This window comes from Fringilla coelebs, assembly GCF_963513975.1.
Source record: "Fringilla coelebs genome assembly, chromosome: 12".
Classification (NCBI taxonomy): Eukaryota; Metazoa; Chordata; class Aves; order Passeriformes; family Fringillidae; genus Fringilla; species Fringilla coelebs.
This window is the reverse complement of record NC_140038.1, coordinates 12,861,399-12,875,321: the sequence shown is the minus strand read 5'-3', so window position 1 is coordinate 12,875,321 and position 13,923 is coordinate 12,861,399. Positions and strand designations below refer to the sequence as shown.

General features: G+C 44.1%; 1 protein-coding gene across 1 annotated transcript in view; it reads left to right on the top strand.

Annotated features, from left to right (window-relative positions):
* The window catches only part of HDGFL3 (HDGF like 3), a 35,739-nt gene extending 24,341 nt beyond the window's left edge, over nucleotides 1-11,398 (top strand). The window contains exons 3-6 of the mRNA XM_084213958.1: nucleotides 1,390-1,528; nucleotides 2,783-2,941; nucleotides 4,468-4,614; nucleotides 11,259-11,398. Of these exons, the coding sequence (XP_084070084.1) occupies nucleotides 1,390-1,528; nucleotides 2,783-2,941; nucleotides 4,468-4,614; nucleotides 11,259-11,264 (451 nt within the window). The 3' untranslated portion in view covers nucleotides 11,265-11,398. The remainder of the gene's footprint in view (nucleotides 1-1,389; nucleotides 1,529-2,782; nucleotides 2,942-4,467; nucleotides 4,615-11,258) is intronic.
* The last annotated feature ends 2,525 nt before the right edge of the window (nucleotides 11,399-13,923 follow it).

Genomic DNA, 13,923 nt, shown 5'->3' with positions numbered 1-13,923 from the left:
ACATCCATAAATGCTGGGCATAAATCAGGCATTAATCTGAAATAATGATTGCAGAAAGGAAGAAATATTATCCTGTGATTAAGATATTAGACTGAGACTGAAGAGAGCTGGTTTTTCCTCTGTACTGTGCTGTCAGTTTGTGTTTGACCTTGGGCAAATCTTTGTGCCTCAGAATCCCATCTGCAGAAAAGGGCAAACTCCCAATGTCACGGTGGGGTTACAACAATAAATGTGTTGTGATCCACATTCCCACAGTAATGGAGACCAGAGAGTTAACAGGAATTGCAAAGATCATCAGGAAAGTAGGACAGTGATTATGGTGAAGGACACCAGGACTTGCTCAGCTCTGGTCATTGATGACACAGAATCTTTCCATGTGGGAATGAAGGGGTTTTTTGCCTTCATTGTTTTAATTTGACTTGTGATTACAATCTCAATGTCACCATGCAGAATTCAGTAGATATAGATACCCAACAAAAAGAAAGTTATGCTTCCTTCAGTTTAAGAGTTAAGAAGAAGTTAGAGTTTTACTGTAATGTGTGTAGAAAAAGCAGGACAAATCATCACTCCTCTTTTTTGTTAATAATTATTTTTCCCTGCATTGTGGTGCTTGTGCCTGAAATTAGTTGGCCCAGTGCATAGCTGACTTGGGCAGCAGCAAAGCACAAAATCCCTCCTTTGCTGTGCTGTCTACAAAACTATTTGGCCACAAGCACCCCGTGTGTCTCATTGTTTCCTTGTATTACTCATCTGCCTATATTCATCCATTGTTTTTTGTGCTTATATGAAATTATAAGATTTTTGGGAAGGAGCATTTTTATTGTGTTTGTGCAGAATTTAGTATGTGGGGGGCTAATTCCAAGAAAGCAGCTCCCAGGCTTACTGGCAGTATAGATAATAATAAATGCCACTGCTTTTTCTATCCCATAGTACAAGGGATAAATTTTGGCTCATGGGTCCTAGGCACTCCTTACATGCTTAACTTTTCATGTGGCATTTCTGAGGCCTTTCTGGATTTATAACTCTAGGATTGGAGGTTTGGTCCCTTGCTATCGCAAGCAATGACATCATAAACTGTTTTATAAACTTTCACAAACTGTTCAAGTGCCAGTTCCCAGCAGTAGTTAATAAAATAGAGATGTTTCAGTTGTTTCTAGAGATACCCTGCATGATTTTACTACATCAAACATCAGGATGGTGAGCCAATCCATTAAATCAGACTCACAGCAGTAACTCAAAGCCAGCGTGACCAAAAAAATAAATAAATAAAACTAGAAAAGAAATGCTTGAATGAGCAGAAGAATAGGGAAAGCATTTGCACTGTTAATGTTATGGGTTTTTTTGAAGAGGAGAGTGATAAGTCCTTTTTTGACTGTTCCCTCTGTGCAGAGCCTTCCTGGGGCCCAAAGACCTTTTCCCATATAAAGAATACAAAGATAAGTTTGGGAAATCGAACAAGCGAAAAGGATTTAATGAAGGCCTGTGGGAAATAGAAAACAACCCTGGAGTAAAGTTTACTGGATATCAGGTAAATGACTTTCACACCTATTGCTCCTGTCTTTCTTGTTTTCTTCTTTTACTGCTTGTCAGAGTGAGCATTTTAAGAGTGACGTGTAAGCTTCTGGTTTTGATGGAGCAGGAAAGTTTCACAGCTCTGGTAATTGTGTAATGTAAAGACAACTGTGGTCTCACACTCTGTGACAAATGGAAGTTTAATCACACTGCAGAGCCTTTTGCTTTCTGTGACATTCTGGGGTGGTGAAGTGGAAAATTCTGCAACACATTTAGTTAAATTAAAAATGGATGGTTTTATTTACTCCTGTACAAACATGAATAATTTCTGACTTCTTCTTTCTGTTGTTGATTTTTATATCAGGCTCCATGTATTTTACACAGACCTTAAGGTCACTGCACTTTTGATTTTTACATTTGACAGTGCCAAGGCTAAGAGGAGCGAGGAGGTGCAGGGTTAAGCTGCTGGTGGGAGACAGCTGCTGCTGTACAACAGCTCTCCCTGTTGGTGTCCAGAGCAGAAAGTCAGTGATGCTGGAGGGGGAGAAGAGTAGTTGGTGGGCTGTATAAAACAAAGAACTTTTCTCATTAAAAAAATGTGGTCCTTTGAAGGGAGGAATCACCTCCAAAAGCAGGCAAACACCTATTACATTATTATCACAAAACACTACAAGCCAGAGATACAGACCACCTGCAGAAAAGCTGCTGCCTCTCTCAGTTCCTGTTTCATATTTTCAGCCCTACACATGTTTTGCATACACTTGGGGATTTTAAAAAAATCCAGTGAATAGTCTGTGGGAGATGGGCTGTCAAAGAGTGCTCAGCCTGCTGGTCAGGGTTTGCTTTTCCAAAACACAGAGATCTTGCCCTTTGAGGGGAGTGTAACAGCCATCTTCTCTCACAAAAAAGTCTCTGCTCTTGCAGCCAAAGTCTGAAAGTTTCAGTAGTTTTTTCCCAGAGTAGAACATGCCAGGTCTCTCCACTGAGCAGCCCTTAGTTCTCTTCCAGCAAACACATTTTTGTTATGGGATCTTCTGTTTCTGTGTAAACCCTTCAGAACATGCTATCCCAGAATCTGCATCTGATAACTGAGTTCAAGTGGTGACTGAGAAAATTGCCTGATAATTGCAAAAATAACCTGAGCTCTTCCTAACCATAGCAATTAAAGTGTAAGCTCTCCATTTCCATCTTTCTATCTTCAATACAGAACAAAAATCAAGTAATAGGTATTTTTATTGTTGATGTTGTTATTGTTGTTGTTATTTTAAAGGCAATTCAGCAACAGAGCTCATCAGAAACTGAAGGAGAAGGAGGAAATACAGCAGATGCCAGCAGTGAGGAGGAAGGTGATCGGGTAGAAGAGGATGGAAAAGGAAAAAGGAAGAATGAAAAAGCCGGCTCAAAACGGAAAAAATCCTACACTTCAAAGGTTATCTTCTGACTTTTCCTGTTGTAATTGGAATACTGTCCACCTCGTGGAAATTTGTTCTCCCTCCTTTAGCATTTTTAATCTGACACCATGACAGTGGTGTTCAAACAGGCCAAGGGGAGTGCTCTTACTTTGTAGACAGCCTTGGTGAGACACCACTTGAAATAAATAGTCTGCCTTGTTCTAGTGCAGACTAGAACAAGGCAAACTGAGAAGAAGGTGAAATTATGGGAAGGAGATCAGAAGGGCTGGGAAGAAAACCCATGCAAAGATGGATTGATAGGTTTGATCATCTCAGATCAGTCTCTCCCCAAGAAGAAGAAAAAAATCCTTAGGAGTGGGCCTCCTGAGAGTCATGAGTTCAGGTTTGGTTCCTGTCCAGGAGAACTGAAGGGTCCCCCTGCCATCTCCCAGAAAGATCTGGTAGGGCCAGACGTGCTCAGCTGCTCCTCTTGGAGCTGAGTGTAAAATACTCCAGGATGCAGAATGGCAAGGTGGAAGAACTAATTCATTAAGCAGGGAGTAGGATGCTCAATTTGTAGATGTAAGACCTGCACTGTAGTACCTACCAGCCCTGTTAATGTCTTGAGTAACAGTGTAGATCAGGAAGCTGAGAGTGATGTGTCTGTCTCACAGTGGCTGGTGGACAAAATCCCCTGAGAAGTGACACCTTTGAGTTCAGATAGACTTCTCACTTGTCACCCGGGGCGAAGGGGAGAAACATTATAGTCACTTCCTCTGGTTCTGTGTGTGCCTCCAGGGCTGCACTTTGCCTGAAAAATTGTGTAAAGTGTGGCAGAGTCAATTTATTCACATTCATGTTATTCTTCTCTGAAAGTGAAAACTAATGGAAATGAGAAGAAGCAATCAAACAATCTGATCCAGGCACAGTTTGGGGGAGAGTGTGAATTTTGTGATTAATCCACCAAACAAAATGTATTTTCAGCCCTTTTGTGTGTTTTACATCAGAAATTCAGGTCTGTCTACCATCTTCTTTCCAGAAGACTCTGGACAAACAGAGGATTATGAAAATGGTGGCTTAATGCCACAATTTATCCTTTTGTACTGTAGAATTGCATAACATAAAGGGATGTAAAGGAAAAGATGTATTGGTTCCACATGGCTCTAATGTTAATATATTAAAGCTGACAGCACTAAAAAAAAGTATGGAAAGCAGCTCTGCTAATGTTATTCTCATTTTACATCTCTGTATTTAATCAAAACTTTTGCCAAGCTGGCACCATCTGTTTCATTAACTAACAAAACCTACAGGTGACCCAGCACTAATACCCAGCTCCTATTACTGTGTCTGTCTTTCAGTCAATTGAGCTGCCAACCTGTGCTGAGCACAGAATTTCAGAGAAATTTCCTTCATTGGTGGCAGTAACTCCAGCTACTTCACCTGAAAAATGCTTTTCACCCCATGAGAAATGCATGATCAGACAGCATTCCACATACATTTCAGAAGTGTCGTTCTGTGGCTGAAGCTCAGGTTTTAATTTTCACTTTGTTGTTGATCATTTTAGAAATCCTCCAAGCAGTCACGGAAATCTCCTGGAGATGACGATGATAAGGACTGCAAAGAGGAAGAAAATAAGAGCAGCTCTGATGCTGGGGACGCAGGCAATGACACAAGAAACACTTCTTCAGATTTGCAGAAAACCAGTGAAGGGGTAATCTTCTGTTCCTGTCATTCAGTTCCCTTGCAGTTTGCTCCTGGGGGGCTTTGGAGGCAGGGGTGACCTGTGTGTATCATGTGCCACCTCCTTGGGTTACATTTCCGTGCTCAAAATGTGTCTAGAACAGAAACATGAACTTGGTTACTGCAGTGTAAGAGCATTATTTTTGTTCTGACACTTGCATAGATGTCAGCTGAGAGGAGCTACTGAAAACCATGAGCTGGAATGATGCAAAATTGATGTGAGAGCAGAATCAGACTGCATAATGCGTGTTGGCTCACTAACAGAGGAGCTTGCTTACCCTTTCACACTTGTTTAATTTCTGGAGTCCCAGTGTCTTCTTCAGGGATCTTGAGGGTTCATGTACTCATGACAGACTCTGCATACTGCAGCTTCCAGGGCAGGTGCTGCCCTGGGCTAGGACCTTCCAAGGATGGGATGTGCAGCCTGCTCCAGAGCAGCTCCGTACAGTCTCCTCGTGTGTTTTGTCAGTTGTGTGTTCATATCAATATTGCTTTGTTGTGGCCACAACAGCAAGAGGGGAGGGCTGGGCGGGGGGATTAGCATGGCAGCTGGTTACTCAGCCACCTTTAGCCCCCCCTGCTATTTCTGAGCCTTTGGAGCAGCACAAGGCTCTCTGCTCCAGCACTGAGAGCTCCAGCTCAGTGCAGTCCTTGTGCAGTCCCCATGCCAAGGCTCTGCCACGTGGGCAGCAGCCGGGCTGGGCTGTCACAGGAGCTGAGTGACACAAACCCCCAGGTGTGAGAGGAGGCCAGCCAGCACAGCTCTCAGCTGACACTGCTGAGGTGCCTCAGCACCCAGCTGCGTGCTCAGCCAAGCCCTTTCTCACAAAACACAACCTCTGGGCTGCTGCTGCTGCTGCTGCTCCCACTCAGAGACTCCTCCCAGGGCTTCCTTTCCTTGTCTCTCTGCAGTGCAGTGGAGTTGTTTTGTGACTCTGCTATGAAGACTTTGATGGGTGGCTCATGGGGTCACAAGGAAAATTCACGCTCCCATTCACTCTGAACAAGCTGCTGGCTTCAGCCAGGGACTGATGCAAGGGGACACTGCCCAGCTGTGCCCTCCCAGCCTCTCACCCACAGAGGGTCAGAGGCTGATGAGGGTGGCCCACGTTCTGCCTGGTGAACCCTGTGACACTTCCATGTCTTCAGATAGGTATTTGGGTGAGAAAGCTGTTTGTAAGATGCATCTGAGGTAACAAGAGGTTCAGCAGGCCCTGCTGTGTTTCCCATGTTTGTGGCAGTGACAGGGGATATGTCTGTGGACTTCAGGCACATTTTCCATGTAAGGACAAAATGCTCACTGAGGGAGGTCAGTCACAGAGTAAGTGGCTAAAACGTCACACAGGATGTTGGCTTTGTGGCTGTTGACATTCATACAGCTCTTTCTTCAGGGTGTGACATGCTTGTGACACACTTGGGAGGTAGAGTCCAGCATGCTACAGCATCGTGGTGCTTCTCAGCATTTTCAGGATTACAGATATTTTAGCCTCTGTGCTGAAATACTGTCAATAGTCTTATCCTTCCTGCCAGCACCAACTTGAAGCAATACCTAGAGTCAATATTGTCATACCCATGTGGGGAGGTGGCTCTGCTCTGACTTCTGCAGCCTTGAGCTCATGCTTGAGCAAGCAGGCTGTTGCTAGGTCTTGGATGCTTCTAACGTTATGGAAAATGTGGAGTTTTAGTAATACAGATTAAAGAGACAACAGGGATGTGGTTTTAAGAGCAGCTTAAGATAAAAGCACTGATAAATTTGGAAGAGTTCACATCCTGATCTGTTTATTCACCTTGGCCATTTCTGCTGCAAAATCATCATTTGACACATGAATCTCTTCAGCGTTTCATTGAGGTTTTGTCAGTAGTGCAGTTCTCTTTGAGCACCAGGAGGGGACACTCCAAATCCTGCTGCTCCTCAGAGCCAGACCGAGTGTCCTTTTGGAAGGTCTGCCTTTAGAAGGCACAGGGCACTTGGGGGAAGAGCAGCAGGTTCTTTTTCAGCCGCTGTGACACAGCCAGCCCCGCAGTGTCCGGATTGCTGAGCTGGGGCACTGAGGCTCTGCTGCAGGGCACTGAGCTCCAGCCCACACTCTCGGGCTTCTCTGCTGTACAAAGGGAGGGTGAAGAAGGGCAACGTGCACCTGGAGAGTTGGGTGTGATCCTTCTGGTCACACACATGAATTGTCTCGACCTGCTAAGGACAGCGCCACAGATGAGCTGATGGTCTCCTCGGAGTCACCGAGCTCGGAGCAGAGCCTGGCCAGGCAGAGTGCAGAGGATGGGGTCCCTGGCTGGGTGTGCACAGCCCGGTGCCCCGCTGTCCCCACTGTCCCCAGGGCGTTGGTGTGGCCGTGAGATGGCGCCAGGAGCCTCCGGAACGCGCAGAACACATGGTGCAGAAGGACACCGAGCCAGACAGACAGACAGCACGAGGGCTCAGCACCCCGACCTCGAGGGCAGGTGTGATTCACTGCCCTGGTTTGCCACCGGCTCCTGAGAGCTGCTGCTCACGGAGGCTGCGCCACCATGGAGGCACGTGTGGCTTGGGCACCCCATCCAGGTGCTGCCCTGGGCTGACAGTGCCCTGGGCCACCATGGAGGGACATGTGGCTTTGGCTTGGCCACCCCATCCAGGTGCTGCCCTGGGCTGAGAGTGCCCTGGGCCACCCTGCTCTGCACCTCCCGGGCCTCAGACTGTGCAAGAGTTGCCTGGAGGAGAGAAGCTTTTCTCTTAATAAAACTGCTAATAATGAGGTAGTAATTACCTTTTCTAATGCCTGGACTGCAGGCTGAAGACCCATCTCTCTTCCTCAGATCAGATGGAATCTTGCCTTTTAATCACGCTCTTACCCTCAGCATTATAGGGATCTTCTTGAAGGGCTAACAGCTGAAGTCAGATGATTGCAGGAGCACCTTCACCTATATTTTTTAATGAAAATTCTAACCTCCAGGTGGTAGGGGTAAGCTTGAAAATGCGAAGCGATGGCTTCCTGAAGACTCAAACCCAGAGCAAATAAAAGTACTTTCAGAGCTATTATATTTTTTTCAACCAATATCATACTCTTCAAGGGCTCAACTCGTGATTTTCTTTTTATCCCTTGGGTAGACAAAGGTGCTTTCTTTTTTTGATCTCCATCCCTTAGTTTCTGAGCTATTCTTGAGTACTACAGGCACTCTCAACAAAGAGATGTTTCCTCAGTCCCAGCCATAGTTGGTTATTGTGTTCCATCACTACATGGTTTTCAACTCTTTCCCTAACTGCTGTTCTTTGTCTGATTCCTTCCCCAGAAAGATGCAGAGCCTGAACCTCAGGGGTTAATCATCCAATATTAATTATCTAATAGCGTATTAGCTAAGAAGCCCATCTCAGAGTTTGCTCAGATCTTGAGTCACAGAATCTTCCCAGAACTGTTCCCTGCTGTTAAATACTAAATTGTTTTGTCTTTCTCAGAATACCATGTAAAGAGAATTTTCCGGTGGAAAGGTGTAGCTCTGTGTTGTTTACTTTCATGGTATTAAATTAGTCCATAAATGAGTGAATTCATGGCAGCAGATTTACATTCCTCATTTGAATCTCTGGTGACTCCTGTCTTTAGTTCTTGGCTGGCATAACTCTGAATCTTTGTGACTGAACATCTAAACTGCTTTTTACTCTACTTTCTGGATAGCCACGTGCTCATGTTCGAAAGCTGGCTTTGGTTCTGGCCTTATTTTAGAGTGTTTGAAGGTCAGGCCGGCACACAGGGTATGTGGCAAGTTTTCATTTTGGTATTCACTGTTCTAGTGACAGGCTGGGCAGTGTATTGGTAAAGGAGGCATTTGCTTGGTGTTCAGGTGCAGGAGGTGAATGATTTTACTCTCTTCAGAGAAGAATGAATTTGCTGGAAATGAGATACATTTTCTTGCTCCTGGTACAGCCTGAATATTAAAATGGAGTAAAGGACAGTGATCCTTTTTCTCACACTGACAATTAGTTACCAACTGAGTCAGTGGATCTATTTGTGGAGGCAACTGCCAGCGTGAATAAGGGGATCAAAATCTGGTCCAAAATTATTGCCATCTGACACCATTGCATTTGGGAGAACATATTTAAAACAGCCTGTGTCCAGGCTTTTTTGTTGTGGTATTCTTGTGGGGTAGCAACAATCCCAGTTACTGCTGTGAAATACAAGTGTAATGGCCAAACTGGCCAGAGAAACACAGGTTCACTGTGTCCTTCTGAGGTGGTTTTGAGATGTTTGGTTCCTTTGCTCTTCTTTGCTTATCAGGAATAGCATTGGTCAGGCTGCATAACAGCCTGGGGGCTCATCAGCATGGAAAGCATAGCATTTAGGGCTTGGTACAATGAAAAAGCATTTTGTACAAAAAATGAAAACAGTGTACGTTGCTCTATTTTTCTTTTCCTGCACTTTGAGGCACAGTAAAATCTAGCCTTCAAAACAAAAGATAATATTTGTAAGAACGTGTCTAAGTATTTCACAGTAAAAAATTCTATGTAAAAATCAAATAGTGCCATAGTGTATGGTGTAAGGAGTTGTGTTGTCTGCTGCCTTCCAGTAGCTCAGGATAACAGCACTGCTGGCTAAGGACATGGGACATAACTCAGAGGAAACATAAATGGCTGAATGCAAGTTGAGATTAAAGCAGCCAGTACAGATGAAATATTTGCAGCTCTGTGTACAGTGAATCCTGTAACCACTTTGACCTCAAAGCAACACGGAATAACAACTATTGTACAGAGCAAGTAAACAATTATCCTTCTGCCCATGCAGTTTTACAGTACAGGATGGCTGAATTAGTTGCCAGACACTGTTAAGGAAGTAATCTTCAGTGCCAGAACAACAGACGGCAGTTTGTGGGTTTAGTTTTGTTCCCTGCTCTGTTTTCCGTGTGCTGCCATTGATAACAGAAACTTTGCACTGGAATCAGTCAGATGCTGTGCTCTTTCCTTTGTGTGCAGCACGGCACACGTTGTACCACAGCTTACAGCGAGGCTGAGAGACTTGTTCAAACAAAGATGTTGGAGAGTTGATGTGTTTCTGGAGAGACGGGAAACCATGGAGACCGGGGGAGGTGCTCAGGCTGCCGCATCCCGAGCTGCGGGCAGGGCTGGCTCAGCCTGGCCAGAGCCCCTGCGGCTCTCCCTGCCGGGGACAGCCCCTCTGCTCTGGGGCAGTGCTGCCTGGAGGGGGAACTGAAAAGCCTGGAGGATGACTTGCATTATCTGCCTCTTGGTTGTCCCTCCTGTGCCACAACAGCTGTACCTGTGACACAGTGTGGAGGTGTTAATGTTCCCAGCACCCACGTAAGGATGATCCTACTCAATCTTCTGGATGTAGCCCAGAAGGGAATTGTGGTTAATAATTGCAAAGGTTTCATGCTCCCAAAGGACACCTTTCTGTACTGGATCTGAGAGTTCCAGCACAAGAAGCAGCTGTGTTACCCCATCCTACCTGTCAGTGCTGGGCAGCCGCCGCCAGTGGGAACCTCAGCAGAAAGCAGGGTTTGATTAACTGATCATGTGTAATTGTTTTAATGGGTGTCTGAAGGGAAAGGAACAGCAGTGAACCCCCCCAAAGCATCTCTGAGTATGATCTCACTGACTCTGAAACAGGAGAGAGGCCTCTGGAGTGTGGTGTTGGATGGGCAGCACACGGTTGCCCTTTTGGGGGAGTCAGGGCTCTGGCAGTTCCTGTAAGCCTGAGCACTTGATAATGACCCCTGATGGGGTGTCCTTAGCCAGGATGTGCCAGGACCTCCCACACGGACAGCACAGGTTTCCATTTTTACTCCTCACAGACCCCTTGTCACAGGAGAGAACTGCAGGGCCCAAGGACAGGGGAGGTGCTGTAGGGCTGTAGAAGAGATGCCCTGCCCAGAGGCGGCTGGTCATGGTGCACTGCACGCTGCCGTGTTGCTGGCTCATGTAACCTGTCCCAGGGCCACCAGGTGAATTTTGCCATCTCTGTTCAATTGGAGGAAACCAGGACTTGTATCACTTGCTGTGATCATGTGAGGACAGTCTGATCCTGATCCCACTAATGTCAGGGAAAGCAAGAGCTGACCTTGACTCACCCGTGGGAGTTCCTTTTCCCTCATCACCTTACAGTGAACTGGAGCCAAGCTGTTTCCTTTTCAGAAGCAGCCCTTGGATCCCATAGCCATGAAAATGTTTATCTTTGCTCATGCTTGCTAAGCTTTCCTGTATTGGAACAAGAGGGTGTTCTTGTGGCTGGACATCCAGGAATGCAGCAGTGCCTGAGCTCCTGCATGAAGCCCACCAGGGATTTTGTGCAGTGGAAAAAAACCAAAATTTGGTTGTGCCTGAAGTGTGCTACAATGGAGTGACTGGGAGGAAACCCTACCCACATATATCACTGGAGCTGCTTATTGAACACAGCCCTAGATGTTTATACTGTGCTCATTAATATTTTGTAGTGATATGTTTAGTTGATGTAACAAAGCCGTTTTCTCTAGAAAAAAAAATTGTTTGAACAGACCAGGTGGTTACTTGTACCTGTGACTAAGAAGTGTGGAAATATAACATCAATTGTATCAAGTTTGATGCAGCATGTTATTTCTTACATTAAATGTGGCTTCTTTCTCTTTCTCTTTCAGACTTAACCAACATAATGACTGCTGAATATTAAGGGAAAACACAAGAAGGTTACATGTTTGGTTGTCTAATATTCTTGGATTTGATATGAGTCACCACATCTGTTCATTAGTACCATCAACAGCATCCCAGTTTGTATGCACATTATTCACATTCCTATCTGTTGTGTTTGCAGAAATGACATTTTTACCCTTTTTTCTAAGGGTTACTTTTTGATTTTCATATTATTTGGTTGCATGAAGTTGCCCTTTTCCAGTGGCTGAGGTTTATGAAGATATTGCATACTTGAACATGTTTTAGATTCCTTTTCGAGACAGAAAAGGCATAGCTCCAAATTATATCATTCTAAATCAACATTTTTTAAACACAACTAAATCTTAGAAATGAGTCCCCTCCATACGATGCTACAATAATCTTCCACATACAGACATAATTTTAAATTTTCCTAGATCCATTCTCTCTTGGGTTTTGATCAGTTTACAACATGAATGAAAAATTCTTCTTCATTTGAAATCACCACCAAGTTCAATAATGTAATAAAATACCTTTCCTTATTAGAAGTACCTAGCTAGTTATACTCTTAATACTTCTCCAAACCATGATGTAATGTACACTATCTGACTTAGTTCCTATATGTGGAGTTAGTGAAAGTCTTTTTGTGTTTCTTTAGATTATTACAAGGATTTTTCCAATGCCAACACAATTTGAAATCATTCATTTGGATGCTTTCCATTTTTAAGCTTACTGTGATATACAGCCCTATGGGAAACCAAAACAAAACATCAATTTTAAATAATGAAAGGCTTAAAAAAGGATGCTGTCATTCTGGCTTTTTTTTTTTCCTTTTGGAAATAGAACTAGACTAGTAAGTAAGCATTCCAAATCCATTACTCTGTGTACATTATTGTTGCTATTGTGATAATAGAGATTTTTATTTATTTTTATGCCAGCTTTTATTGTGAAAACATATTTAGTCTGGTTTTATCAATCCTTGTTATGCTTGTCCTTGGAACATCTTTTGCGTATTCAAGGTTTGTAGTTGATGAGTTTACTGTAAAAAACTAAAAAAAAAAAAAACCACAAGGAAAAAAAAACCAAAAAAACACCAAAACAAAACAAAAAGGAAACAAAAAAAATGTATTGTTTTTACAGAATAAATTTATTGGAATGTGTATTGGGAGTAAGGTTTGAGGTTGTAAGCAACTAAGTTAGCGTCATATTTGGCTTCATACGTGTAATAATGTGAGGTATTAATGTAAGTCAAGTATTAAAGCAAAACATTCTGTTAACATGAGTTGACCATAATAGATACAAGTGCAGGTGAGATCTTTATTTTTTCTGTACTTTGCCTTTTCTGGATAACAGGAGGTCATTAAATTCACCTTGAATGTATTCAAAGTTTCTTTCCAGACATCAGGAGTAACATCAGAGGCTCAAATACCTGTTTGTGAGCCAGCACGTCCCGTGACAGCCCAGCAGGGTTTGTTTCCCTGGGAAGAGGCACTGGGATGGAGCTGTCCCAAAGCCTAAGGAGCTGCACCAGGGATGCTGGGTGCCAGCAAGCATTGCCTGAGGTGTGCTGTGGTTGTTTTGGACCTGCCCCTTTGGCTGGAGGTGTAAAACCTGGGGCCTCTCCTGTGACTGCTGCTGGGAACTGCAGGGCAGTGTTCAGCAGGAGAGTGTTACAGCCTGCATTTCCCAGTGCTCTGAAGGTCCCTTCGTGCAGGGTGCAGCACACAAGCATGTCAGCTGCTTCCTTGTTACTGATTAGACTTAAAAATAAAATTTTGATTCAATCAAAACACCAAGAAGTCAATAAACCCAAATAAAGTGTTTCCAGTTAAAACGTATCAGCTAGTCTCATCTGTGAGAAAGGCACTAGGTGTACTGCTTTTAATATAAATACACATAGAAGGCATAGAAATAGCTGTAATTGCAAATAGAAACGTAAGCTGCCCAAAGCAAGGTCGCTGTGTTTGCTGCTGCTTGTTTCTGAGCCAGCAGCATTAGCAAAAGCAGCTGCAGAGACACGGCCAAAAGCCCTCCTCTCTGAAACACACCAGCTCAGAGGCTCGCAGTCCTGAGCCCTCTGTGCCCAGCCCACAAGTGCTGCTGAGCACCTGCTCGGCTTCAGGCAGGTGAGCAGTCCTTGCAGAAGTGAATCCTGAAGAGAATTAACAAAACTACATGATTTGCTTATCATATATGGAGTCTTACCATAAGAGTTGATTGCTTCTTAAAAGATTTCTTGGGATTTTTAACAAGGTCGACCCACAAGACATACTTTTTGACAAATAAAACATGTGCATGTGACAGAGTTATGTATGTTAATTTTTCATGCTTCACAATGCTGACCTTCGTGTTGTGCAGTAGCTCTGTGCAGGGACTGCTAGCACTGCTATTCCTCAGCGTGCGGAGGCTAAACACTGACATCATTATTATTATTTAACTTCATGCAGTATTTCTAAAACTGTCAAAGCAGCTTACTTAAAAATAGCTGTGGGAACTGGCAATGCACTGCAAAGTCACAATGTTGAGAAGTGGTGCTAAAGGCAGTTGTCTTTATTTTCCCTTTTTCAGTAGGATAAACAGAGCAGCGCGTGCGACTACACAGTTGTGCAATTTTACACATCTTACACGCTTCGTCTGGGCTCCATCTGAGCAGCT